Raw genomic sequence first — 2,325 nt, forward strand, 5'->3', positions numbered from 1 at the left:
TATATATATATACATATATTGTGCCAGCTAGAAAATGAAAATCATATTATCATTTGAATAGTTCTTTTGTTAGACGATCTCACGAATTTTTATCTATGTGACGGGTCAATCCTACCGATATTCACAATAAAAAGTGATACTCTTAGCATAAAAAGTAATATTTTTTCATGGATGACCTAAATAAGAGATCTGTCTAACAAAATACTACATGTGAGACCGTCTTACACAAGTTTTTGTCCTACCCATTTTCATGTATTATTCATTTTGGAATTCAGTAATATGACAATTACTTTTTTCCCTGAAATTTAAAATTGATCTCAATCAATAGAAACCATCTAAAAAAACTTGCTCAATTCAGTAAGGTAACTTCAATTTATTGAATGAAAACATGAGCTTGAATTCTAATCATATTATATTCATAATTGTGTTAATCCATGGGCAAAGAGAGCTGCAAAAGCCTCCATTCTTTGGGTGGGCAGAGACAAGCCAATCTCTATTCCCCTATCAGAATTTCTCGGCTTGCACATAGACATTGAATGATTCTCCCCATCAATGGAGGCAACCTCCGTCTTTCTTGCCTTTCCCCATCCAAAATCCATGTTATACAAGTCGAATTTCGGTGATCCAGACACCCCAAGAAAACCTCCCCCCAGCATTTTCTTGAAATCCGACAGCCAATTCTCAACACCTTTCAACACTTGTTCCTTGTTATTCGCCCTGTTTTGTATGTCATCACCAATGGCTTCCGCAGCCAGAAAGAATCCTTCATCCCCTACCAACACACCACGCCCAACTTTGACCACTCCGGCAGCGACACAGTTGCCAAAGTAATTCTCAGGCACCGGGGGATCCACTCTGGCCCGCACATCAATAGAATAAACTAGATATTCGTCCCTGCTTTCATCAACTTCCTCACCGATCACATCTCCTGATTTCACCATTTTAGACCACATATAAGCAGATGCAGCCACGAAAGATGACAAGTAAACCAACCTCGGTATCCTACTTATAACCAAATCCTTTAGTTTCTTGATATCAGCCTCATGCAGGATGTATGTTGCGCGAACCTTTTTCGTGGGTAATGGAAAAGTTGAAGAGTGAACGGGGATATGTCTGATTTCGTTCCAAAAAATAGCATCGATTCCAAGGGGATCCCTGATAAACTTTCGATCTAAACAAGGCGCGTATTTACCAGCCTGAATCAGTAACTCTTCATCAGATCCTTCAAATTTGTTGGTTGAAGCCCACGCCTTTATGAACCTCACAATGGAACTCCCGTCGCCGATACCGTGACTATTGGCGATACCGATGCATATTCCCCTGCCTGGAAACAGCGTAACTTTTATAGCCAGAACAGGGATTATTTTGAATCCCGGTTCATCTTTTACGGGCGGCATCTGAGGTACATATTCGTAGAACTGGTCAGCATCACGCACACCATATCCAACCAGGCTATCGAAATCGTTACTCGATTCGGAAACCATGAGAGAGACAGAGTCCCCCACAACATAACGATATCTCGGCTTCTCAGTGGGTATTAGGGGGAATAAAATGTTTCCTACGAGTGCGATGTAATGCTTCAGAGTGAGGGAGAGTGACTGCTTGAGTTTGGGAATGTGGGTTTCCAAGAAACTGGATTTAGAAGCAGTGGAATCGTAGAAAAAAAGGCGTTGGATCGGGTGAAAACGTAACCATGGGAGGTCGAGATATGTCAGTGGAAATGATATCTCCGGTTGAATCTCGCCGTGTGGCGGCGAAATTTGGGAGCTCTCGATTTGGGTTGTCATCGTGCTTTTATTTGTGGTTGGGGGACGGTGGCTTTATATATACTAGATATTCCTCACACGTTGCTTTGTGTTCGATTTTTTTTTTTTATTATCGATGGACTAAAATGAAATTTAATAAATTATGAAAGAATTAAATTGATATTTGAATAGTTGGAATAAAAAAAATAAAAAAAAAATGTATGTTGAAATTTAAAAAAAAAAATAATAAAAGTGTAATATTAGTATCATATAAGGGTAAAATTAGAAGAAAAAAAAGTTGATGTCCTCTCTAGATATTATTATCATGGCCTCACACTTAATAATAGTATAGATAATATATATATATATATATATATATATATATATATATATATATAAACACACAAATATAAATATATGACTTCTGATTGTGAATTTTCTAATATATTATTGTTCATTTAAGTTAACAAATTAAATCAATAATTTTTTAAATGGGTTTTTTGATAATTTATTGTCCATCTTAAATGACTTTGAACATTACCTAAATAAAGATCCGTCTCACAAAATATGACCCGTGATA

General features: G+C 37.0%; 1 protein-coding gene across 1 annotated transcript; it reads right to left on the reverse strand.

The window, feature by feature from the left end:
- Window positions 1-353: 353 nt before the first annotated feature.
- On the reverse strand, window positions 354-1,822 carry LOC140805691 (malonyl-coenzyme:anthocyanin 5-O-glucoside-6'''-O-malonyltransferase-like). Its single transcript, XM_073161961.1, has one exon. The coding sequence runs from the start codon at window positions 1,785-1,787 to the stop codon at window positions 417-419; it is 1,371 nt and encodes a 456-aa protein (XP_073018062.1). The 5' UTR covers window positions 1,788-1,822; the 3' UTR covers window positions 354-416.
- Window positions 1,823-2,325: the final 503 nt, after the last annotated feature.

This window comes from Primulina eburnea, chromosome 11, assembly GCF_022965805.1.
Source record: "Primulina eburnea isolate SZY01 chromosome 11, ASM2296580v1, whole genome shotgun sequence".
Taxonomy (NCBI): domain Eukaryota; kingdom Viridiplantae; phylum Streptophyta; class Magnoliopsida; order Lamiales; family Gesneriaceae; genus Primulina; species Primulina eburnea.